Genomic DNA, 24402 nt, shown 5'->3' on the forward strand with positions numbered 1-24402 from the left:
AAATAACAGGGATTCGAGGGGGGAAAAAAAAACCAACAAACCCTCCCCACCCAGGGCTCAGCCCCGGATCCTGCCCACCCCAGCACGGGAAGGAGCGAGGCTGGTGCAACATCCCCAGGGCAGGATCTGGCTCCTCGCCGGGATGGAGCGAGGCGATCGCCGCGGCGCAGGACGGGAGGAGGTGGGAGCACCCGGAGGCACCGCGGCGGTACCCGGCGTCCGGTGCCGGCACCGTGCCCTGCGGCAGCAGCGGGCGCTCGGCTCGCACCCACGGTCACCTCGTGGGAGGTTTCCATCGTCGGCAGCTTGGGGAGGGTTTATTTTCTTTCTTTTTTTTTATTTTTTTCCTTTTTTTTTAATAAAAACGGTCTTTTACGTCGCCTGCTGGCCGCAGCTCTGAGCAGAAAAGCCCCTTCCTCCAGAGTCTGCTTACAAGAGTTCAGAAAAGGTCAAATATTGACCAATAATGGGTTTTTTTGGCTGCGTTTGAATCTTGATTGTGGCTTCTGCAACGTAGAGCAGGGAGGGGGACGGACGGGACGGGATGAGGTGAGGGATGAATTTTTCCTTCCCCTTAGTCAGCGGGTTTGGTGACCAGGGAAAGGGGCTGCGTTTGCAGCGGGGACGGGGCGAAGGACGGCGGCGAGGAGAGGAGAGGCGTGGAAGGCACCGAGGTGAAGGGGATGGCTCTGGAGAGGAGCGAGGGCGGGCTGCCGAGGCTCGAGGAGGAGGAAGATGAGGAAGAGGAGGTGGCTTTTCCACAGAGGAAGGGGGATGAATTCACGTTGAGCTGAGCCCTCGCCTCCGGCTTGGTGGTGAGCGAAAGCGGCTGAGCCTGTTCCGAGTGGGTGGCAGCCGGCGCGGCCGGGGACGCCAGGGCGGCCGACGGCGTGGCGGGCGAATCCAGCATGCTGCCGTGCGAGGACGCGGGGCTGGCGCAGGGCTTCTCGGCCGGCAGGTACGGCACGCACGGCTTCTTGCTCTTGGATGCCAGGGAGCCTGCGGGGGCCGGGGGGACGGCGTGAGCGGCCGGAGCGGGGAGGGTGGGCAGGGCTGGGGGGGGGATACTCACTCTCTGTGTCGTGGCTTTGCTGCTGGGCCAGTTTCTCTCGCTTTCGCTTCTTTTTCTTGCCCTGGAAAATATGACAGAATCATAGAACTGGGTGGGCTCGGCTCTAGGGGTTAATTTGAGCTGTGAGAGGTGAGAAGGAAAAGATCTGTGGAGTTACCACGTGTTTTCATAGAATCACAGACTGGTTTGGGTTGGGAGGGACCTTAAAGCCCATCCAGTTCCAACCCCCTGCCACAGGCAGGGACACCTTCCCCCAGCCCAGGTTGCTCCAAGCCCCATCCAACCTGGCCTTGAACACTGCCAGGGAGGGGGCAGCCACAGCTTCTCTGGGCAACCTGGGCCAGGGTCTCACCCCCTCACAGCAAAGAATTTCTTCCTCAGATCTCATCTCAATCTCCCCTCTTGCAGTTTAAAACCGTTCCCCCTTGTCCTGCCACTCCATGCCCTTGTAAAAAGCCCCTCTCCCGCTTTCCTGTAGCCCCTTCAGGCACTGGAAGGTGCTAGAAGGTCTCCCTGGAGCCTTCTCTTCTCCAGGCTGAACAGCCCCAGCTCTCCCAGCCTGTCTCCAGAGCAGAGGGGCTCCAGCCCTCGGAGCATCTCCGTGGCCTCCTCTGGACTCGCTCCAACAGCTCCGTGTCCTTCTGTTGGGCCCCAGAGCTGGACGCAGCACTGCAGGGGGGTCTCCCGAGAGCGGAGCAGAGGGGCAGAATCCCCTCCCTCGCCCTGCTGGCCACGCTGCTGGGGATGCAGCCCAGGACACGGGTGGCTTTGGGCTGCCAGCGCACGTTGCCGGCTCATGGTGAGCTTCTCATCACCCATCACCCCAAGTCCTTCTCCTCAGGGCTGCTCTCAGTCCATTCTCCGCCCAGCCTGGATTTGTGCTTGGGATCGCCCCGACCCACGTGCAGGACGTTGCACTTGGCCTTGGTGAACTCCATGCCGGTGGCTTTCTGTCACCAGAGAGCCCTCGGGGTCAGCTCGACGGATGAGGAACGGGGCTGGTGGTGCCCCGAGCAGCTCATGGGGCCGAGGAGCGGAGCAGAGCATCCCCCGGGGCTCAGCACCATCCCCCAGCACCCCAACACCGACCTCCCGAGCGCAGCGAGCAGCTGCCCACCAGCCAACCCCCCCCAGAGAGGAGCCATCCGGGGACCCTGCAAGGGGACAGGAGGGGACAGCCCCTCCCGGCCGGTCCCCCTGGGGCTGGGGGGGTCACACTTACGTAGTTGTCCCGTGCCGACCACGTCGGGTAGAGCTGGGAGTGCAGCTGCCGCTCCTTCCGCGCCAGCTCGTAGTATTTCGCCTGCTCCTCCCGGGACAGCGAGTGCCACTGCGGGGGAGAAGGGACCACGCTGTGAACCCCGAAACCATGCTGTGAACCCCAAAGCCTTGCTGGAAACCCCAAAGCCTTGCTGGAAACCCCAAAACCACCCTGCAAATCCCAAAGCCACCCTGCAAACCCCAAAGGCACCCTGAAAACCCCAAAACCTCACTGCAAACCCCAAAGCCTCGCTGCAAACCCCAAAGCCACGCTGCAAACCCCAAAGCCACCCTGGAAACCCCAAACCCTCACTGCAAACCCCAAAACCACCCTGAAAACCCCAAAGCCACCCTGCAAACCCCAAAGCCACCCTGCAAACCCCAAAGCCATGCTGCAAACCCCAAAGCCACGCTGGAAACCCCAAAGCCACCCTGAAAACCCCAAAGCCATGCTGCAAACCCCAAAGCCACCCTGAAAACCCCAAAGCCACGCTGCAAACCCCAAAGCCACCCTGCAAACCCCAAAACCACCCTGAAAACCCCAAAGCCACCCCAAATCCACGCTGCAAACCCCAAGGACACCCCTCTGGCCCTGAGGGCCTCCCAGCCAGCCCCACCCCATTACCACCCCGTTGCCACCCTGGTCCCCAGCAGCTCCCTGGGCCCTCGCGGGCTGGCGGTGCCCCAGGCGAAGGGCCCGACCCACGGGGATTGGTGGGGCGAAGGGGGCTGAAAGCCATTTTGGGGTCACCGCCGGGCACGGAGGGGCCGGGCCGCGCTGGGCGGCGGCCGTACCCGCCGGCCCAGGATCTGGTTGATGGCGGCGCTCTCCTTCAGCGTGCACTCGGCCACCACCTTGGCCCTCATCTCCTTCATGTACAACATGAAAGCGTTGAGCGGCTTCTTGATGTGGGGTTTCTTCTCCTCTTCCTTCTTCACAGTGACGGGGGATTTCCTACAAGGAGCGGGGACGGCGGGTCAGCACCCCGCTCTGCGCCGTGCAGGACACCCAAGGGATGAGCTCCTGTCCCCAAGGACCATCCCGTCCCCCCCTCCCGACTCACGAGGTGCCTCCGGGGCTGACGCTGGGCTGGGTGGGTTCTTGCTTCACGATGGGCGAGACGATGGTGGGGTGCGGGATGCCGGAGGGGTGCAGCCCGTGGGTGGGTGGTGGGACCATGTGTGGGGAGAAACGGCTGGACATCAAACTGTAGGGGGACAGGAGGGCTTGGCACCTCCCCATGGCCAACAGCCCCTCGTTTCCACCCCAAACCCTCCTTAGAACCTCCTGGGTGAAGAGACCACCAACCCCAACCCACTTGGGGGGTCTGGTTTTACACTGGATCCCACCCCAGCTTGTGCAGGACAGGAACATGGACCCAACTTGATGGGATGTTGCTTTTCCCCCACCCATGGGGACCATCCGCACCCTCCCGGGGGTATTTTTGGCCGAGGAGACCACCACAACCTCCTGGGACTGGTCTATACTGGGATCTCCCCGGGAGCACCCACTGCCGACGCTGCTACGGGGCCGAGTCCCGTATTGTCCTTAAGGGACAGCTCCGGGGTGCCCAAGGAGGGTCCCCCATCCCCGTTGAGACCCACCTGGACATGGAGGCGTTCATGGCGAGGGCGGGGTAGGGGTGCCGAAAGCCGCCGGGAGGGATGGAGTACACGGGCTGGCCTTGCCTGCGGAGACACGGGCTTTAGTGGGGGCTCAGGGGGATGGGGGGGCTGAGGGGGACGTGGGGGGCTCAGAGGGACGTGGGTGGCCGGGGGGACGTGGAGGCTCGGGGGGATGGGGTGGCTCAGGGGGACGTGGGGCTTAGGGGGATGTGGGGCTCAGGGGGATGTGGGGGGCTCGGGGGGACGTGGGGGCTCAGGGGGACGTGGGGGGCTCGGGGGGATGTGGGGGGCTTGGGGGGACGTGGGGGGCTCGGGGGGACGTGGGGACTCAGGGGGACGTGGGGGGCTCGGGGGGATGTGGGGGGCTTGGGGGGATGTGGGGGGCTCGGGGGGATGGGGGGGGCTCAGGGGGATGTGGGGGGCTCAGCGGGATGTGGGGGGCTCGGGGGGATGTGGGGGGGCTCAGGGGGATGAGGGGCTCAGGGGGGTGTGGGGGGTCTCAGGGGGATGTGGGGGCTCGGGGGGCCATGGGGGGCTCAGGGGGACGTGGGGAGCTCGGGGGGACGCGGGGGTCGAGCCCGTCCGTACTGCGGCACGAGCCAGCCCAGCGCGTGCGGGATCTGCCCCACGGCTCCGGGCGATAGCGGGTAGTAGGGGGGCAGCTCGGGGGGGGGCGGCGGCCGCGGGATCCCTGTGGGGGGACGGGAGGGTGAGACCGGGGGCATGGCAGCCCCCCTGCACCCCGTCTGCCTCCCAGTACCCTGGGGGCCTCCCAGCACCCCGTCCCCCTCCCATTTCCTTCCCAACACCCAATCTCCCTCCCATCTCCCTCCCAGCACCCTGTCTCCCTCCCAGGACCCCAGTTCCCCCCCATCTCCCTCCCAACACCCCATTTCCCTCCCAGCACCCCATCTTCCTCCCATCTCCCTCCCAGCACCCCATTTCCCACCCATCTCCCTCCCAGCACCCCATCTTCCTCCCATCTCCCTCCCAGCACCCCATCTCCCACCCATCTCCCTCCCAGCACCCCATCTCCCTCCCATCTGCCTCCCAGCACCCCAGTTCCCCCCATCTCCCTCCCAACACCCCATCTGTCTCCCAACACCCCAGTTCCCTCCCAGCACCCCATCTCCCTCCCAGCACCCCATGTCCCCCCCATCTCCCTCCCAGCACCCCAGTTCCCTCCCAGCACCCCATCTCCCCCCCGTCTCCCCTCTGCAGCTCGTCAGAGGACACCGCGACACCCATAACGGATCCCAGGAGGGATCCCCACCCACCCCACCCAAACCCACCACTCGCTGAGGACCCCACCACCCGCATCCCCATCCCACCCCCACCCGGGGACCAGAGGGGACAGGGAGCGCCCCATTCCCTCCCCACCCCATTCCCTCCCCACCCTATACCGTGTCCCCCCCACCCAGTTCCTCACCCGTTTTGGGGTCGAGCTCCGGGGAGAGGTGTGCGGGGGGCGAGAAGCGGTCGTTGCTGTAGGTGATGAGCGGGGTCAGCGGGTGCATGGGATGGCCGTGCTGCACCACCGGCACCTTGTTGGGCTGCGGGGCGGCGGGGGAGAGCGGTGGGAGGGCGAAACCACAGCCACCACCCACCCCAAAAGAAAATGGGGACCCCAGAACGCCGTCACCCCGCTGCGGGGTTTGGGTGCTCGTACCAAGTGCGCGGGCGAGGGCGAGCGGCTGTCCTTGAGCGTGGCGCCCGCCGGCACGTCCAGCAGCGGCCACTTCATCTGCAGGTACTGCGGGGGAGCGGGGCTGAGGGATCCGCCGGCCCCGAAACACCCTCCCCCAGCCCCAAAAAAGCCCCCCTGGCCCCAAAACATCCCCCCTGGCCCCGAAACAGCCCCCCAGCCCCAAAAGAGTCCCTGGCCCCAAAATATCTCCCCCAGCCCCAAAACACCCCTCCTGCCCCAAAACACCCCTCCTGCCCCAAAACACCCCTCCTGCCCCAAAACAACCCCTGGCCCCAAAACAGCCCCTGGCCCCAAAATATCCCCCCTGGCCCCAAAACAGCCCCTGGCCCCAAAGCATCCCCCTGGACCCAAAGGAGACCCCTGGCCCCAAAACAGCCCCTGGCCCTGAAACAGCCCCTGGCCCCCAAACAGCCCCTGGCCCCAAAACATCCCCCTGGCCCCGAAACATCCCCCTGGCCCCAAAACATCCCCCTGGCCCCAAAGCATCCCCCTGGACCCAAAGGAGCCCCCTGGCCCCAAAACATCCCCATGGACCCAAAACAGCCCCCCGGCCCCAAAACAGCCCCTGGACCCAAAATATCCCCCCTGGCCCCAAAACAGCCCCTGGGCCCCAAAACAGCCCCTGGCCCCAAAATATCCCCCCTGGACCCAAACAGCCCCCAGGCCCCATCATCACGAGATGCCCTGGGCAACCTCATGGCTGTGCTTGGGTGACACACGACATGTCCCGACACCCCTACGACCATCACAAGATGCCCTGAGTGTCCCCATGGCTGTGCTTGGGTGACACACGACATGTCCTGACAACCCCATGACCATCATGAGATGCCCTGGGCATCCCCACAGATGTGCTTGGGTGACACATGGGATGTCCTGAGTGGAGTGTCCCCATGGCTGTCCTTGGGTGTCACACAAGATGTCCCAACATCCCTGTGACCATCACGACATGTCCTGAGTGTCCCCACGGCTGTACTTGGATGTCACTCAAGATGTCCTGACCCCTCCATGACCATCATGAGATGCCCTGACTGTCCCCATGGCTGTGACTGGGTGACACACGAGATGTCCCGACATCCCGATGACCACCACGAGATGTCCTGAGTGTCCCCATGTCTGTGACTGGGTGACACACGAGATGTCCCGACATCCCTATGACCACCATGAGATGTCCTGAGTGTCCCCATGTCTGTGACTGCGTGACACACGAGATGTCCCGGCATCCCCACGACCGTCACGAGATGCCCTGGGCATCTCCATGGCTATGCTTGGGTGACACATGAGATGTCCCAACATCCCTGTGACCATCACGACATGTCCTGAGTGTCCCCACGGCTGTTCTTGGGTGACACACGAGATGTCCTGAGTGGAGTGTCCCCATGGCTGTCCTTGGGTGTCACACGAGATGTCCCAACACCCCCACGACCATGCCCAGGGTGACACACGACATGCCCTGAGCACCCCCGTAGCTGCGCTCGGACGACGCACGCAGCACCCACCACCCCTCCCACTGCGCTGAGGTGACGCCATCCCGGGGGGGGACCACGCTGGGGCCAGACAAGAGATGTCCCCAACGTCCCCAACGTCCCCCTTCGGCTCCTCCTCGCCGTCCCCTGCCCACTGCCCCCCATCACAAAGGGGCTTTCTCAGCTCTCCTGAAAGCCGAGAAGCCACCGGGGGCGGGGGACGGGGACAGCGGCGGGGGGACAAGGGGGGTCTATAAAAGGCCACTTCTCATTTCAGGAGGCCAGGGAGGGGACAGGGGAGGGGACAGAGGAAGAGGAGGGAGGGGACACGAAGGGCAGGGGGGACCCTTTCAATATATACAAAGTTGGGGGGCAGCTGGTGACCGGTTCGGTGGTAACGGGGACAAACAAAGCCCCCCCAGCCCCTGCCCCAGCCTGGGGACGAGGGGACATGGGGACACGGGTGGGATCGGAGCCATTAAAGATAACAAAAAAAGACAGAAAATCAGTTGAAAACGGGGCACATTCCAGCGAGTTCGGGGTCCTCGTTACCAGCCACCCCCTAATTAAAAGCACAGGGTTAACCCCTTCCCCGCCGCGGCGGTGGGACCACAATGAAGGCGTCTGTGTGTCCGTCTGTCCCCAGCGTGGGGTGACTGTGGTGACACCCTCTGTCCCCAGCGTGGGGTGACTGTGGTGACACCCTGGTGGCGTGACAAAGACCTGTGGGACACCCCAACGCCTAATTAAGGGCTTTAATGAGCAGATTTCCCCCCCTCTTCCGCCCGGCATGGCCTGGACTTGAGTGTCCCACTCATGCGTGTCCCGGTGTGGCGTGTCCCGGTGTGGCGTGTCCCAGCATCGCGTGTCCTGGCATCATGTGTCCCAGGATTGCATGTCCCAGTGACACATGTCCCGCTGTGGCATGTCCTGGTGTGGCATGTCCCAGCATCACGTGTCCTGCTGTTGTATGTCCTGGTGTCGTGTGTCTGGGCATTGCGTGTCCCGGGTTTGCATGTCCCAGCATCATGTGCCCTGGCGTTGTATGTCCTGGCGTCGTGTGTCCAGATGTTGTGTGTCCCAGGATTGCATGTCCTAGCATTGTATGTCGCAATGTCACATGCCCCAGTGTGGCATGTCCTGGTGTTGCATGTCCCAGCATCTCATATCCCGGTGTTGCATGTCCCAGCGTTGTGTGTCCTGGTGTTGCGTGTCCCAGCGTCACATGTCCCAGCATCATGTGTCCTGTATGTCCTGGTGTCATGTGGCTGGGCATCGCGTGTCCCAGGTTTGCATGTCTCAGTGTTGCATGTCTTGGCGTTGCATGTCCCGGTGTTGCATGTTCCAGCATCGCATGTCCCAGTGTTTCATGCCCCAGCATCACATGTCTGGGCATTGTGTGTCCCAGGATTGCATGTCCTGGTGTTGCATGTCCCAGCGTTGCATGTCCTGGTGTTGCGTGTCCAAGCGTTGCGTGTCCCAGGTTTGCATGTCTCAGTGTTGCATGTCTTGGCGTTGCATGTCCTGGCGTTGCATGTCCCAGCATCACGTGTCCCAGCATCACATGTCCCAGGGCTGCACATCCTGGCATCTCATGTCCCAGGATTGCATATCCCAGTGTTGCATGTCCCAGAGTTGCGTGTCCTGGTGTTGCATGTCCTGGCATCGCATGTCCCAGCACTGCATGTCCCAGCATGGTTTGTCACAGTGCCACGTGTCCCAGCATCTCACGTCCCAGCGTTGTGTGTCTTGGTGTTGCATGTCACAGCATCTCATGTCCCAGGATTACATATCCCAGTGTTGCATGTCCCAGAATTGCATGTCCCGTCGCTGCATGTCCCAACATGGTTTGTCACGGTGCCGTGTGTCCCAGCATCTCACATCCCAGTGTTGCGTGTCTTGGTGCTTCACGTCAAAGCATCTCCTGTCCTGGAGTTCCACGCCCCGGCATCACGTGTTCCAGCGTTGCGTGTCCCGGCATCGTGTGTCCCCACATCTCACACCCCAGGATCGCGTGTCCCGGTGTTGCGTGTCCTGGTGTCCCATATCCAAGGATTGCATGTCCCAGCATGGTTTGTCTTGGTGCCGCATGTCCCAGCATCTCATGTCCCAGCCTTGTGTGTCCTGGTGTTGCATGTCCCAGGATTACATATCCCCGTGTTGCATGTCCCAGCATTGCATGTCCCAGCATGGTTTGTCATGGTGCCGTGTGTCCCAGCATCTCACACCCCAGGATCGCGTGTCCCGGTGTTGCACATCCCTGGTGTTGCATGTCCTGGTGTCCCGTGTCCCAGGATTGCATGTCCCAGCAAGGTTTGTCTTGGTGCCACATGTCCCAACATCTCACATCCCAGCGTTGTGTGTCCTGGTGCTTCACATCAAAGCATCTCCCGTCCTGGCGCTCCACGCCCCGGCATCACGTGTCCCAGCGTTGCGTGTCCCGGCACCGCGTGTCCCCACATCTCACGCCCCGGGATCGCATGTCCTGATGTGCCACCTCCAGGCACTGCCCGTCCTCCCGACGCCGCACGGATCATCTCCCCCAACCCCAAAACCCCACGGACGAGCCCGAAAACCCCCGGGGAACCCTCCCCCCCCACACCCATCCCCGGGATCAGCCCGACGTGGGGCCGGTGACCCTGAACCGCGCGTCCCAACGCCGTACCCCATTTTTCCATCCCAAATTCCTCCCGCCCCGGCCCCCAGCGATCCCCCTCCCCGCTCCCGGCCTGTTTACACAGCTGTGGGTAACCAACAGCTCACCCTTCCCCCCCTCGCCTCCATTCTCGCTCTTTTTCCCCCCAAAATTCATCCCCACACAGTGTCGGGGGAGAGGGGCAAGGCCGAGCGCCGGGGCGGCGAGCGGGGAGTTGTGGGATGTTTAACGGGGCCTCTGAAAAGTTTATGGGGGTGTGGGGTGGTGGGTCCTGCGGCAGCCCGAGGGGCTGAGCGGTGTCACGGGCCCGTTTGGGTGAAAACGGAGGGAGTTTGGCTCCAAAATGGCGTGAGGGGTCAAAGGGAGGTGGGAAAGGGGGGGAAAAGGGGGGAAAAGGGGGGGGAAAAGAGGGGGGGAGAGGGGGGGAAAAAGGGGGGGAAAAAGGGGGGGGGAAGGGGGGGGAAGGGGGAGGTCCTGTACCCCCTTATCAGCACCCATGGGACACCGATGGGTCCTATACCCCCCTCAGCACCCATGGGACACCAGGGGGTCCTGTACCCCCTTATCAGCACCCATGGGACACCAGGGGGGTCCTGTACCCCTCCCCTCAGCACCCATGGGGCACCGGGGGGGCTATACCCCCTGGCAGCACCTATGGGACACCAAGGGGTCCTGTACCCCCCTATCAGCACCCATGGGACACCGGGGGGTCCTGTACCCCCCCCCTCAGCACCCATGGGACACTGGGGGGTCCTGTACCCTCTTATCAGCACCCACGGAACACCGGGGGGTCCTGTAGTCCTGTACCCCCTTATCAGCACCCATGGGACACCAAGGGGTCCAGTACCCCCCTGGCAGTACCCATGGGACACCGGGGGGTCCTGTAGTCCTGTACCCCCTTATCAGCACCCATGGACACCAGGGGTCCTGTACCCCCTTATCAGCACCCATGGGACACCGGGGGGTCTTGTACCCTCTGGCACCACCCATGGGATACCAGGGGGTCCTATACCCCCCGGCAGCACCCATGGGACACCGAGGGGTCCTGTACCCCCTTATCAGCACCCATGGGACAGTGGGGGGTCCTGTAGTCCTGTACCCCCTTATCAGCACCCATGGGACACCGGGGGGTCCTGTACCCCCTTATCAGCACCCATGGGACACTGGGGGGTCCTGTACCCCTTATCAGCACCCATGGGACACCGGGGGGTCCTGTACCCCCAGCAGCACCCATGGGACACCGGGGGGTCCTGTACCCCCTTATCAGCACCCATGGGACACCGGGGGGTCCTGTACTCCCTTATCAGCACCCATGGGACACCGGGGGGTCCTGTAGTCCTGTACCCCCTTATCAGCACCCATGGGACACCAAGGGGTCCAGTACCCCCCTGGCAGCACCCATGGGACACCGGGGGGGTCTGTACCCCCAGCAGCACCCATGGGACACTGGGGGGTCCTGTACCCCCCTATCAGCACCCATGGGACACCGGGGGGTCCTGTACCCCCCTGGCAGCACCCAGGGAACACAGGGTGTCTTGTACCCCCCCCGGTAGCACCCATGGGACAACCTTCCCCCCCTGCCTTTAACCATCCTCTTCCTCGCTGCCCCGATGCGCCGGGGGCTTTTTTTTCCCAAATTCCTCTTTTTTTTCCAGCTCCTTCAAGGAATTAAAAAAAAAACCCCCAAGAACCGTAATGAAAAGCAGCTGCTGAGAAATACCAGAAAGATGATGAATGCGCCTTAAAACCCTCCCCCCCTTCCACAACCCCAGGTCTGACGAAGAGGCGCCCGGAGCGTTTTACTTCATCGCTTTAATTTGGGAATCGTGTCGGAAAAGGGAGGGAGGAGGGAGAAATTGTGGGGGAAAATCTCCTGGAGGTCTCATTTAAGGCCGAAAAGGGGAAAAAAAAACCCGCTCGGGGTAATTAGGCAAAGAGGATAATTAAGGGGGAAGGATAAAGGAGGCTTTGTGTGAAGGAGCGACAGGAGGGAGAAGGTGGGAGTGGGGAAACTGAGGCACGGGGAGGGTTAGGGTGGGAGGGACGTGATCGGCCCCGGCGGCTTCATGGGAAGTCAAAAAGGGTGAAAAATCCTTTTTGTTTTCTTAATATTTAACAGGTGGGGAAGGAAAGAGGCGCTGCTGGGAGGGGTGGGATCCCAAATGCACCAGGAAATCCCAAATAAACCAGTGAATCCCAAATCAACCAAACCCCAAATCAACCAGCGAATCCCAAAATAAAACCACGAATCCCAAAATAAATCAGCGAATCCCAAATCAACCAGAAAATCCCAAATCAACCAGAAAATCCCAAATCAACCAGAAAGCCCGAATCAATCAGTAAACCCCAAATCAAGCAGCGAACCCCAGCAACAAACCCCAAATCCACCAGCGACTCCCAAATCAAGAGCAAACCCCAAATCAACAAGCAAACCCCAAATAAACCAGTGAATCCCAAATCAAGCAGCAAACCCCAAATCAACCGGCAAATCCCAAATCAACCGGCAAATCCCAAATCAGCAAATCCCAAATCAAGCAGCAAACCCCAAATCCACCAGCAAATCCCAAATCAATCGGCAAACCCCAAATCCACCAGTGAACCCCAAATCAACCGAACCCCAAATCAGCCAGCGAACCCCAAATCAGCCAGCGACTCCCAAAACAAGCAGCAAACCCCAAATCAACAAGCAAACCCCAAATAAACCAGTGAATCCCAAATGAACCAGTGAACCCAAAATCAACCAGTGAACCCCAAATCAACCAATGAACCCCAAATCAATCAGCGAATCCCAAATCAACGAAACCCCAAATCAACCAAACCCCAAATCCACCAGCAAACCCAAATCAAGCAGCGAACCCCAAATAAAACGGCAAATCCCAACAAACCCCAAGTCCACCAGCGACTCCCAAATCAAGCAGCAAACCCCAAATCAACAAGCAAACTCCAAATAAAGCAGCGAATCCCAAATCAACCAGTGAACCCGAAATCAGCCAGAAAACGCCAAATCAATCAGCAAACCCCAATCAACCAGACAACCCCGAATCAATGAAACCCCAAATCCACCAGCAAACCCAAATCAACCAGCGAACCTCAAATCAAGCAGCGAACCCCGAATCCACCAGACAACCCTGAATCAACCAGCAAATCCCAAATCAACCGAACCCCAGATCCATCAGCAAACCCAAATCCACCAGCAAACCCCAAATCCACCAGCGAACCCCAAATCAAGCAGCAAGCCCCAAATAAAACAGCGAATCCCAAATCAACCAGCGAACCCCAAATCAACCGGCAAATCCCAACAACAAGCCCCAAATCCACCAGCGACTCCCAAATCAAGCAGCGAACCCCAAATCAAGCAGCAAATCCCAAATAAAACAGCAAAACCCCAAATCAAGCAGCAAACCCCAAACACAACCAGGGTGCGACGTAGCCCCGATACGGATCCGGCTTATTTTGGGTTTGGGCTAAAGCCGTCGGCTCCAACCGCTGCCCCGGGCCGGTTCCGCCGCGCGGGTTCGTGCCGGGACCTCGCGGCGCCGGCGCGTGCCCAGGGCTTGGCCCTCCCCGGCCCGTTTCGGGGTGGGAACCGCAGCTCCGACGAGCCAAATCCAGCCTCTGGGGTCCCCAGTTCCTGACCCCGGCACAAATTTGTCCAGATTTCTAGAGAGATTTTTCCAGATTTCTAAAGATTTTCCAGATTTCTGAATAGATTTTCTTGCTTTCTAAATATCTCCCAGATTTCTAAATATTTTCAATTTCTAAATATTTTTCTGATTTCTAAAGATATTCCAGAATTCTGAATATTTTCCAGATTTCTAAATAGATTTTTCCAGATTTCTAAAGCTTTTTCCAGATTTCCAAATATTGTTCCAGATTTCCAAATATTTTCCAGATTTCTAGTTATTTTTTATTTCTAAATAAATTTTCCAGATTTCTAAAGATTTTCCGGATTTCTAAAGATTTTAAAATTCTAAACATTTCCCAGATTTCTAAATTTTTCCAGATTTCCGATTATTTTCCAGTTTTCTAAAAATTTTCCAGATTTCTACATAGATTTTTCCAGATTTCTAAATAGATTTTCTTGATTTCTAACTATTTCACAGATTTCTAAACATTTTCAATTTCTAAATAGATTTTCTAGATTTCTAAAGATTTTTGATTTCTAAATATTTCCCAGATTTCTAAAGATTTTTTCCAGATTTCTAAATAGATTTTCCTGATTTCTAAAGATATTCCAGATTTAGGAACATTTTCCAGATTTCTAAATAGATTTTTCCAGATTTCAAAAGATTTTCCAAATTTCTAAATATTTTCCCAGATTTTTAGATAGATTTTTGCAGATTTTAAAATAGATTTTCCTGGTTTCCAAATATTTTTGATTTCTAAATATTTCCCAGATTTCTAAAGATTATTCCAGATCTCTAAATATATTTCCCTGATTTCTCAGGATTTCCCAGATTTCTAAATGTTTTCAATTTCTAAATAGATTTTCCAGATTTCTAAAGATTTTTCCAGACTTCTAAAGAGATTTTCCTGATTTCTAAAGATATTCCACATTTCTGAAGATTTTCCAGCTTTCTAAATAGATTTCTCCAGATTTCAAAATATTTTCCAAATTTCTAAAGATTTTCCCAGATTTTTAAATAGATTTTTTCCAGATTTCTAAAGATTTTCCAGATGTCTATATAGATTTTCTAGATTTCTAAAGATATTCTCCACATTTCTAAAGATTTTCCTGATTTCTAAGGATTTCCCAGATTTCTAACTATTTTCTATTTCTCAAGAGATTTTCCAGATTTCTAAAGATTTTTGATTTCAAAATATTTTCCAGATTTCTAAATAGATTTTTCAAATTTCTAAAGATTTTCCCAGATTTTTAAATAGATTTTCCCAGATTTTAAAATAGATTTTCCAGAGCGCGGTGCCCTGCGGGGATGCTGCGGTGCGGGGATGCTGCGCCGGTACGGGATCCAGTACGGGATCAAGGATGCTGTGCTGGGCTGGACCCGGTACTGGATTGAGGATGCTGCGCCGGTACAGGATCTGGTATGGGATCGAGGATGCTGCGCCGGTATGGGATCCGGTATGGGATCCAGTATGGGATTGAGGATGCTGTGCCCAGCTGGACCCGGTACGGGATTGAGGATCCTGCGCTGGTATGGGACTGAGGAGGCTGTGACGGGCTGGATCCCAGTATGGGATTGAGGATGCTGCGCTGGTATGGGATCCGGTACGGGATTGAGGATGCTGCACCGGGCTGGATCCCAGTATGGGATCAAGGATGCAGTGCCAGGCTGGATCCCAGTATGGATCGAGGATGCTGCACCAGGCTGGACCCCGGTATGGGATTGAGGATGCTGTGCCGGTACGGGATCCGGTATGGGATCGAGGATGCTGTGCTGGTATGGGATCCAGTATAGGATTGAGGATGCTGTGCCGGGCTGGATCCCAGTATGGGACTGAGGATGCTGCGCTGGTATGGGATCCAGTATGAGATCGAGGATGTGGCGTCAGGCTGGACCCTGGTATGGGATTGAGGATGCTGCGCCGGTACAGGATCCAGTATGGGATTGAGGAGGCTGTGATGGGCTGGATCCCAGTATGGGATCAAGGATGCTGCACTGGTATGGGATCCGGTATGGGATCAAGTATGTTGTGCTGGGCTGGATCCCAGTATGGGATCAAGGATGCTGTGCTGATATGGGATCCAGTATGGGACTGAGGAGGCTGTGATGGGCTGGATCCCAGTATGGGATTGAGGACGCTGTGCCGGGCTGGAGCAGGTATGGGATCAGGGGTGCTGTGCCCGGCCAGACCCAGTATGGGATCGAGGATGCTGCACCTGACTGGATCCCAGTATGGGATCGCAGGTGATGAGCCCAGCTGGACCCTGGTACGGGGCTGGGAGTGCTGTGCCCGGCCAGCTCCGGTGCGGGGTCACGGGCCCGGTGCTGGGCCCGGTGGGTCCCCGCTCGGGCGGGATCCCGGGGAAGCGGGGCCGGCTCTGCCCGCGGCGCTGAGCTCCGGCGCTTTCATCGCACGAGCGGCCGCGGCGCCGCCTCCCCCGAAACACCCCCCGGCCCCCGAGATCGGCCCAGCCCTCGCTCAGCCCCGCGCGGGAACGCCCCGAGCCCGCAGGATTTAGCCCCAAATCCGGCCTTTCCCGTCCCCGCTCGTCCCTCCGGGCTCGGGGATGCGACATCAACTCTCCCAACCCCTCTTAATTAACCTGTGATTCATTAAATCATCGTTAGCAACCGTTATCTACGAATCCCGACCCCTTATTAATTTATTCATTAATTATATTAATGTCATCATTAATATTTATTATTAATATTAATAATGTACCGTTATTAATATTAACTAATATTATTGTTTTATTTATTAATTAGTATTATGACAATATTATTATAGCTATAATTTTAATGAATATATAGATTCTAATAATTATAGCTATCATAATTAACTATAGTTATAATAAATATAGTTACTATAATATATGAATATAGTATAGTGGATCTGTATATAATTAATAGTAAATATTATAATTTGTTAATAATCATAACGATAGAACAATTCCCATTATAATGGCAATAAATTAATAATTAATGTTATTAATAAATGTTAATAAACTAATAAATGTCAATAAATTGTAATTATAATTACTTATAGTTATTATAATTATACTTATATACACTTATATTAATATATGTTGAGATATTATAATGTGTCTGTATATAATTAATAGTAAATATTTTGTTTGTTAATAATTATGATGATATAACGACTTCCATTATAATATCAAAAAATTAATAGTTAACGATATTAATAAATGTTAATAAATTAACTAATGTTAATTAAAGAACTTAAATTTATAAATAATTTTAATAAATTTGGAATAAATAATATTGATTAATTAATATTATAGTAATGTTGTGATAATAATATTAATAATAAATATCCAGAAAGCCAGATTGCGGCTGATTTTAGGAGTTTTACTTCTAAAATAAATTTGGTTTTGTTCAAAAATAGGATTTTTTCCATTCTAAAACAGTTCTTTTAACTTCTAAACTATTTTTTTTCTGTTCTAAAATAGTTTTTTTCCGTTCTAAAATGTTTTTTTTTCGTTCTAAGATAGGGATTTTCTTTCTGAAAGAGGGGTTTAATTTCTAAAATAGGGGGTTTCATTGTAAAACCAGGGGGTTTTACTTCTAAAATAGGGTTTTTACTTCTAAAATAGATTTTTTTACTTCTAAAATAGGTTTTTTACTTCTAAAATAGGTTTTTTTAGTTGTAAAATTGGGTTTTTTACTTCTAAAATAGGAGTTTTGTTTCTAAAATAGAGCTTTTTTACTTTTAAAATAGTTTTTTTTATTCAAAATTTTTTTTTTTTCCTTCTAAAATGGTGTTTTTTTAGTTCTAAAATAGGGGGGTTTACTCCTAAAATAGCATTTTTTCGTTCTAAAATAGGGTTTTTTACTTCTAAAATTGTATTTTTTCATTCTAAAACAGGGTTTTTTCCTTCTAAAATGGGGTTTTTAATTTAAAATATTTTAAAAAATTTTCTAAAATCGTTTTTTTCATTCTAAAATAGGGTTTTTTTTAGGGCTAAACTAGTTTTTCCTTTCTAAAATAGCTTTTTTCTGCCTAAAATAGGGTTATATTTCCCCAACGGGGTGATGACGGGGAGGTTTGGGGGGGGGTGTTCAATCCCCCTCCCCTTTGTGCCCCCCCCCTCCCCAAATCTAATTCTCACTTAATTTCCTTAATCACTTTTCCACCCCCAGACAATGTCAGCCCATTAAGGGCTTTAAAAAAAGCTTTTTCAATGTGAAAAGTGATTTTTTGGGGGGGGGCTGGATGCCTGGGGTGACCCCCCCCAAAACACCCCCCCACCACTATGGGCCACAACAAACCACTAAAAAAAATGAGAATAAATTCAATTTTTTCCTATTTTTTTCAGCATTTTCTTTTGGGATGGGGGGGGAGGTTTTGGGGGGTGGGTCCCCCCAAAAAGGGGTTTTTTTTTTTGGGGGTGGGGGGCACTTACGGTGCGGGCGCCGGCGGGGGAGAGGGCTCCGTTGGCGAGGTAGGGGCTCCCCAGGTCGGGCAGCATCAGGAAGGGGTACCCGGGGTAGGGGGGGCCCTTGAAGAACCCCCCGTCCTGGTGGCGCCGAACCACTGGGGAGAGAAGGGAGAAGGGGGGGTCAGGAGGGGGGGGGGGGCACCCATGGTGGGGGGGGGTCACATGGAGGGAGGGGGGAAGGATGGGGACATGGAGGGGGGGGCATGGGGTGAGGCCCCCAATTGAGGGGGGGGCTCTGGATGGGTCACTGGGGGTGTTCAAGTACTTTGGGGGGGGCCTTGGTTCTTCTGGGGGGGTCCTTGGTTCTTCTGGGGGGGTCCCCACTGGGGGGGGTGGGTAGGACCCTCTGGGGGTGCCCAAGTACTTTGGGGGGGTCCTTCATTCTTCTGGGGGGGTCCCAAGTCCCTTGGGGTGGTCCTTGGTTGTTCTGGGTGGTCCTCACTTGGGGGGGGGGGTAGGTCCCTCTGGGGGTGCCCAAGTCCCTTAGGGGGGCCCTTGGTTCTTCTGGGGGTCCCCAATTTGGAGGGGGGTCGGTAGGACCCTCTTGGGGTGCTCAAGACCCTGGGGGTGTCCTTGGTTCTTCTGGGGGAGGTCCCCAATTTGGGGGGGGGGTGGGTAGGTCACTCTCTTGGGGTGCCCAAGTCCCTTGGGGGGGTCCTTGGTTCTTCTGGGGGGGGTTCCTGCCTGAGGGGGGGTAGGTCACTCTGGGGGTTCCCAAGTCCTTTGGGGGGGTCCCACTTGGGGGGGGTGGGTAGGTCACTCTGGGGGTGCCCAAGTTCTTTGGGGGGGTCCTTGGTTCTTCCGGGGGGGTCCCCACTTGAGAGGGGGCAGGTAGGACCCTCTGGGGGTTCCCAAGTCCTTTGGGGGGGTCCCAACCTGGGGGGGGTGGGTATGTCCCTCTGGGGGTTCCCAAGTCCCTTAGGCGGGCCCTTGGTTCTTCTGGGGGAGGTCCCCAATTTGGGGGGGGTGGGTTGGTCCCTCTGGGGGTGCCCAAGTTCTTTGGGGGGGGTCCTTGGTTCTTCTAGGGGGGTCCTTGGTTCTTCTAGGGGGGTCCCCAATTGGGGAGGGGCTGGTAGGACCCTCTGGGTGTGCCCAAGTCCCTTGGGAGGGTCCTTGGTTCTTCTGGGGGGTCCTCAATTTGGGGGGGTGGGTAGGTCACTCTGGGGGTGCCCAAGTCCCTTGGTGGGGTCCTTGGTTCTTCTAGGGGGGTCCCAAGTCCCTTGGGGTGGTACTTGGTTCTTCTGGGGGGGTCCCCAATTTGGGGGGGCTGATAGGACCCTCTGGGGGTGCCCAAGTCCCTTGAGAGGGTCCTTGGTTCTTCTGGGGGGGTCCCAGCTGGGTGGGTGGCAGAGGGGGGGTCCCGGGACCGGCCTCTCCCCCCCCGGGAGGGGATCCCGGCTGCATGGGAGGGGGGTCCGGGGGGGGGGGCGGTTTCTCGGGGGGGTGGGGGGTGTCCTGGTGCTGGTCACTCCCAGAAAGATCCCAACTGGGGCGGGGGGGGCGAGCCCGGTTCCTCTGGGTGGGGGGGACATGGCGGGGGTGGGGGGAGGAGGACAGGGGCAGTTGGGGGGAGGAGGGGCACACGGGGGGCGGGGGGAGAGGGACACGGGGAGAGGGAGACACGGGGAGGGGGGCGAAGGGACCTGGGGGGGTGGGAGAGGGACACGGGGGGGTCGGAGAGGGAGACATGGGGGGGGACGAGGGGGACGGAGGAGGGACGAGGGACACGGGGGGGGTGTCGGAGGGACCCGGGGGGGGCTCGGAGGGACTCGGGGGGCGGTCGGAGGGGGAGCGGGGGGGGGGATCGGGGGACCCGGGGGGGTCGGAGGGGGACAGGGGGGGGTCCCGGGGGGTCTCGGAGGGCCCCGGGGGGGGTCCCGCCCGCAGCCGGGGGTGGAAACAAAGAAGTTCCGAAGTATCGGACGGTCCCGGGGGGATGCGGCGGGGCCCGGGACTGGGGCGGGGGGGAGGGGGGGGGAACCGGTAACTTGGAGGGTGGGGGGGTACCGTACCCGGGGGGGGGGTTACCGGGAAGTGAGGGGGGGGTCGGGAACGGAGCCGGTACCTTCTGCCAAATAATCCCGCGGCTTCTGGAAACTTTCCGGGGGCTGCGGGGGCCGCTCGGCCTGCGGGGAGAGGGGCGGTGAGCGGGGCCGGGGGGAGCCCTGATCCCCCCCCGCAGACCCCCCCGGGGGGGCTCACCTCGCTGCCGGCCCCCCGGCTCTCGGTTTCGCTGACCAAGGAGGATTTGAGTTCGTCGAGGTCCCCGTGGGCCGCCCCCCGCTCCGCGCCCTTATCCTGCTCCTCTCCTTCATCTTGGAACGCGATGAGTTCGTCGGGAGCCCCTAAATCATCCCCTGGGCCCCCCCCGGACCCCCCCCCTCCTCCTCCTCCTCCCGTCGCCGGTGGGTCCAGTTGGGGCATGATGGGGGGGTCCGGCCCCACCGCCCCGCTCCGGCCCCGCCGCCGCCGCCGCCGCCCGGGAGGGTCGGGAATGTGGGGGGGGGTGAGGGGGGGGAGGCGGAGGGGGGGGGAGGAGGAGCCCGGCTGCAAACCGACACCGCGGGGCCGGGCAGGGCCAGCGCACCGCCCCCCCCCAAAACCCCCCCAAACCCGCCACCGGCCCCGCCGACCCGCCCGTCCAGGGTCCCCCGTCCCGTCCAGGGGCTCCCCAGAACATCCAGGGTCCCTCCATCCCATCTGGGTTCCCCCCATCCCGTCCAGGGGCTCCTGGGCACATCCAGGGGGTCCCCATCCAGTCCAGGAGGTCCCCATCCCATCTGGGTTCCCCCCATCCCATCCAGGGTCTCCTCGGCACACCCAGGGGGTCCCCATCCCATCCAGGGCTCCCCCTGTCCCACCAGGGACCCCCCATCCTGTCCAGGGTCTCCCCCATCCCATCCAGGGCCCCCCATCCCATACAGGTCTCCCCCATCCCATCTGGGTTCCCCCCTTCGTGTCCAGGGTCTCCCTCAACCCGTCCAGGGGCTCCTCAGAACATCCAGGATCTCCCCATCCCATCCAGGGTCCCTCCATCCCATCTGAGTTCCCCCCATCCCATCCAGGGTCTCCTCAGCACATCCAGGGGGTCTCCATCCCATACAGGGTCCCCTCACACCATACGGGCCCCCCATCCCATTCCAGGGTCCCCCCATCTCATCTAGGTCCCCCCCCATCCTGGCTAGGGTCCCCCCATCCCATCCAGGATCTCCCCATCCCATCCAGGGTCCCTCCATCCCATCTGAGTTCCCCCCATCCCATCCAGGGTCTCCTCGGCACACCCAGGGGGTCCCCATCCCATCCAGTGTCCCCCCCTGTCCCACCAGGGTCCCCCTATCCTGTCCAGGGTCTCCCCAGCATGTTCAGGGCCCCCAACCCATACAGGTCTCCCCCATCCCATCTGGGTTCCCCCCATCATGTCCAGGGTCTCCCTCATCCTGTCCAGGGGCTCCTCAGAACATCCAGGGTTCCCCCATCCCATGCAGGTCCCCCCCATCCCATCCAGGCACCCTCCATCCCATACAGGGCCCCCATCCCGTCCAGGGTCCCCCCATCCCATCCAGGGTCTCCCTGGCACATCGAGGGTCCCTCCACACCATGTGGCCCCCCCATCCTGTCCAGGGTCCCCCCCATCTCATCCAGGGTTCCTCTACCCCATCCAGGTGCCCCATCTGAGGTTCCCCCATTCCATCTAGGCTGTCACCTCCCACACAGGTGTCTCCATCCCATCCAGGATCACCCCAACTCATCTAGGCCCCCTCCATCCCATACAAGGTCCCTCCATCCCACCTAGGTCCCCCCCATCCCATCCAGGGTCCCCCCACCCATCTGAGTGTCTCCATCCCACCCAGGACACCCCATCCCATCTGTGTATCCCCATCCAGCTCATGTTGTCCCTACCCTGCCCCATCCTCTTCAGGTGCCCCCATCCTATCTGGGTGCCCCTGTCCCACCCAAGATGCCCCCATCCTACCAGGGTGTCCCCATCCTGCTGGGGTGCCCCTCTCCCCTTTGGGCGCCTCCGTGTAACAGGAGAACCCCCATCCCACCCACGGTGACCCTGTCCCTCCAGGGTGGCCCCATCCCATTGAGATGGCCCCATCCTACCCATGTGTCCCACCATACCTGGGTGTCCCCAATCTGCCCAGGTGTCCCCATCCCATCAGGGTGTCCCCGTCACCCACATCAGCTCAGAGAGGGCTCCCCATCCCACCCCACACCAGCAGCAGGGTGCTGGGGTCCCACCATGGTGCCCGTTGAGCTCCAAGCCAGCCTGGAGGAGGACAAACCCTGTTGGAAAACCCTTTTTCCCCCCTTTTTCTTGCAGGGTGGGCTTGTCCCCCTGGGATGGGGACACATGGGGTGGGACGGGGGCTCACCCCACCGCCCAAGAGGCTGTTGGGATGACACCAAACAGGGCTTCATCCAGAATCTCCGTTGGGTTAGTCCTATCACCAACAGCCTGACCAGGAACCCCAGTCTCCGGCTGGACTTGTCACCTCCCCGTTTCACCAAACACCGAGGAATGTCCCCAAATCCTCGCTCCCCGGGGCCATGAGCTTCTCCCCACCCCTCCCCGCCGGGGCCCGCAGCCCCTCGCTCTGCTCCACAAAGGTCCTTCAGTCCCTTTCCCCGCGATACTCCATGAAAAGCCTTTTGTAACATCGCAGTGACTGGTGACCCCGGTGTCCCCCTTGCCCAAGTTTCTCAAGGACCAACGCGAGGCAGCTGCCGGGTGACGTGTTGGCCGACCCTTCCCCAGCTTCCCCGGCCTCCAGATGTTTTATTGCCCTGCTTTTAATTAACGTTTCCAGCCGTGTGCTGAATGGGGACGTCACATCTGCCCCTTCTCAGGAGGTTCCTCGGTGTTTAGGGGGAGATGCGGTGGGGGGAGACCTCCTGGTGGGGGTCCAGGGAGCTCCGCGAGCCCCGGGGTGATAAAAAATATAAATAATCACTTAAAGCGTAATTTTTCCTCACGTTCTCCCAGCCAGGAGATAAATAACACGTGATATGAGTCCATGAAGGAGCGAGGAGGTGGTTGGTTCCTGGCATGGGACACGTGGAGGGTGACTGTCCCACACCACCCAGCGCTTCCCAGGTGACCTCCAGCTTTGCAGGACCCCACGTGACAACACAGGAGCTGGCAGCGCTGCGGCTTTGGGGTCTTTCCCAGCGTTTTCTGCACGTCCTCCAAACCCAGGAGAGCCTCTACGATGGGTTTGAAGGTCATTGTCAGAAGGGAACTGGTGCTCTGGAGGCAAAACCTCATTGCAATTAGTTTCCCAAGATGTTCCCAAGATCCCCCTTGCCCCGTTAAGCGACAATTAAGAGCATCCTGGCTGGGCAGGTGGGATGGGAGGTCCATGAGATGGAGGAGATGATGTCACGATGGGAGGTCCATGAGATGGAGGGGATGATGGCAGGATGGGAGGTCCATGAGATGGAGGAGATGATGGCGGGATGGGAGGTCCATGAGATGGAGGAAATGATGGCGGGATGGGAGGTCCATGAGATGGAGGAGATGATGGCGGGATGGGAGGTCCATGAGATGGAGGGGATGATGGCAGGGTTGAGCCCTTCAAAACCACCTCACATGATGTTTTGTCCCTGCACAGCCCCAACCGGGCGCTTACGGGTGCCCTCAGGTCAGGTCCTGTCACGCGGCGTTTGCCTCACGTGTGAAAAGTTGCTGAGACCCTCGGACAAGCCATGACCCTCGGCCACCCCAGGACCCTCAGGGACATCAGGACCCTCGGTCATGGTGTCCCAACACCATGGTACCCTTGTCCACCCCAGGACCTTCACCACCCCAGGAGCCTTGGACACCCTGGGACCCTCAGGGACATCAGGACCCTTGGTCATGGTGTCCCAACACCATGGTAACCTTGTCCACCCCAGGACCTTCACCACCCCAGGAGCCTTGGACACCCTGGGACCCTCAGGGACACCAGGACCCTTGGTCATGGTGTCCCAACACCATGGTACCCTTGTCCACCTCAGGACCTTCGTCACCCCAGGACCCTCGGACACCCTGGCACACTCAGGGACACCAGGACCCTCAGCAGTCCCATGACCTACAGCCACCCTGGGGCTCTCGACCACCCCAGGACCCTCACGTGCTCCTGGACCCTCACCCAGCCCAGGACCTTCAGCCACCCATACAGGCCATCCCTCCAGCTGTGCCCCCTGCCCCATCACGGGCCACCGTGGGGGGGGGACAGTCACCCCCGTGGGGTGTGGCCGCTAGGGGGCGCGGTGTGGTAGCTGGGGGGGGGTGTGGTGAGACGGTCCGGGGGCGGGGCTTTGCACTCCGTGGGCGGGGCGTAGCGCTGCAGGGGCGGGGCGTGGCAGCTAGGGGGCGTGGTCTCGCAGTAGTGGGCGTGACCTCGCAACTAGGGGCGTGGCTTGGTAGCGGGGGGCGTGGCTTGTCCCTCAGGCCTCTGGGGCGGGGCGGGATGGCGGCGGGGCGGGGCGGGGGGCGGGTCCCGGCGGCGGCGCGGGCGCGGGGCGGGGCTGGCGCGCGCTGCC

General features: G+C 58.4%; 1 protein-coding gene across 2 annotated transcripts; it reads right to left on the minus strand.

Annotated features, from left to right (window-relative positions):
* Positions 1-20355, minus strand: TCF7L1 (transcription factor 7 like 1). Of its 2 annotated transcripts, XM_068421278.1 has the most exons (12): positions 20074-20355; positions 19937-19997; positions 17836-17966; positions 5628-5711; positions 5388-5511; positions 4547-4649; positions 3938-4021; positions 3397-3540; positions 3128-3287; positions 2295-2402; positions 1073-1133; positions 1-999 (listed from the first exon to the last, which is right to left on the minus strand). In XM_068421278.1, exons 1-12 carry the CDS (start codon positions 20293-20295, stop codon positions 575-577), a joined length of 1707 nt encoding a protein of 568 aa, XP_068277379.1. In that variant the 5' UTR covers positions 20296-20355; the 3' UTR covers positions 1-574. The 2 variants fall into 2 exon arrangements, with proteins under 2 accessions (XP_068277379.1, XP_068277380.1); XM_068421279.1 differs by lacking the exon at positions 19937-19997 and having other exon boundaries at positions 20074-20129.
* Positions 20356-24402: the final 4047 nt, after the last annotated feature.

This window comes from Nyctibius grandis, chromosome 33 (genome assembly GCF_013368605.1).
Source record: "Nyctibius grandis isolate bNycGra1 chromosome 33, bNycGra1.pri, whole genome shotgun sequence".
NCBI classification, from domain to species: Eukaryota; Metazoa; Chordata; class Aves; order Nyctibiiformes; family Nyctibiidae; genus Nyctibius; species Nyctibius grandis.

What these genes read in the sequence shown, in the direction of transcription:
- TCF7L1 (XM_068421278.1), bottom strand. Translation starts at nt 20,295, where the DNA reads ATGCCCCAACTGGACCCACCGGCGACGGGAGGAGGAGGAGGAGGGGGG. An exon ending in GCGGGATTATTTGGCAGAAG is followed by an intron (nt 17,967 to 19,936) that starts GTACCGGCTCCG and finishes TTCTCTCCCCAG; the next exon opens with TGGTTCGGCGCCACCAGGAC. An exon ending in CCCCCGCCGGCGCCCGCACC is followed by an intron (nt 5,712 to 17,835) that starts GTAAGTGCCCCC and finishes GCTCCCCCGCAG; the next exon opens with TACCTGCAGATGAAGTGGCC.